Raw genomic sequence first — 1,052 nt, 5'->3', positions numbered from 1 at the left:
TTCTTGAACTCATCCATTGTATTGACTCCCATCAACTTCCTCAGCTTTTGGAAAGGGAGAAACATGAGAGGTTTAGTAAAAATATATGTCAATTGGTCTTCACTTCGGCAGTATTGCAGCTCTATTGTCCCTCATTATTGAGATCTCGCAGGAAATAATACTTCACATCGATGTGTTTGCTTCTTCCATGTAAAACAGGGTTTTTTGACAACTTAATGGCAGAATTGTTGTCGCAGAAAATTGTAGTTGCTCTTTCTTGTTTGAATTGTAGTTCTTCAAGAATTCTCCTCAACCAAACAACTTGAAAAGCATAAGTTGTAGCTGCAACAAATTTCGCTTTAGTAGTCGATAAAGTGACAATTTTTTTCTTTCTAGAAACCATGAAACAGCCCCTGTACCTAGCACAAAAACATAGCCTGAAGTGCTCTTTCTATCGTCTTGATCTCCTGCATAATCTCTATCAGCAAAATCAATCAAAACATATTTTTCACCCTTCTTGTAGAACAAACCAAAATCCTTAGTTCCTTGTAAGTAGCGAAGGATTCTCTTGGCAGCTAGCAAATGACTTTCTGCAGGGCTGTCCATATACCTGCTTTTAAGACTTACAGCATACATGATGTCGGGCCTTGTAGCAGTAACATACATCAAACTACCTACAATTTGCCTGTAGAGTGTGTTGTCTACCATATCTCCTCTTCCAACTTTGTTTAGCTTCAAACCAAACTCAATTGGAGTATCGGCGGGATTGCAATTCTTCATCTTGAATCGATCTAAAATTTTCTGCACATATTTCTTTTGGGAAACAAATATCCCATCAACAGATTACACTACTTCTAAACCAAGAAAATAATGCATCTTACCAAGATTGGACATCTTGAATTCATTCATCATAGATCTCTTAAAATCAGAAAACATGACACTATCATTCCCAGTAAGTATAAGATTATCAACATATAAACACACTATGAGCATTTTTCCATATTCCCCAATTTTAACAAAAACAGAGTGTTCATATGGACATTTCTGGAAATCAAATTTTAGAAAGTAAGCCT

The 1,052-nt window shown here is 36.0% G+C and overlaps 1 protein-coding gene across 1 annotated transcript; it reads right to left on the bottom strand.

Moving 5' to 3' along the window:
- Positions 1–288: 288 nt before the first annotated feature.
- LOC125854032 (secreted RxLR effector protein 161-like) lies at positions 289–759 on the bottom strand. The gene has a single exon (XM_049533678.1). It carries the CDS (start codon positions 757–759, stop codon positions 289–291), a length of 471 nt encoding a protein of 156 aa, XP_049389635.1.
- Between the last annotated feature and the right edge of the window lie 293 nt (positions 760–1,052).

This window comes from Solanum stenotomum, chromosome 1 (assembly GCF_019186545.1).
Source record: "Solanum stenotomum isolate F172 chromosome 1, ASM1918654v1, whole genome shotgun sequence".
NCBI lineage: Eukaryota > Viridiplantae > Streptophyta > Magnoliopsida > Solanales > Solanaceae > Solanum > Solanum stenotomum.
Note: the sequence above shows the minus strand (reverse complement) of the source record. Positions and strands in the feature narration are given on the sequence as shown.

Excerpts from the sequence above, each read along its gene's own strand:
- LOC125854032 (XM_049533678.1), bottom strand. The coding sequence starts at position 759 with ATGAAGAATTGCAATCCCGCCGATACTCCAATTGAGTTTGGTTTGAAG.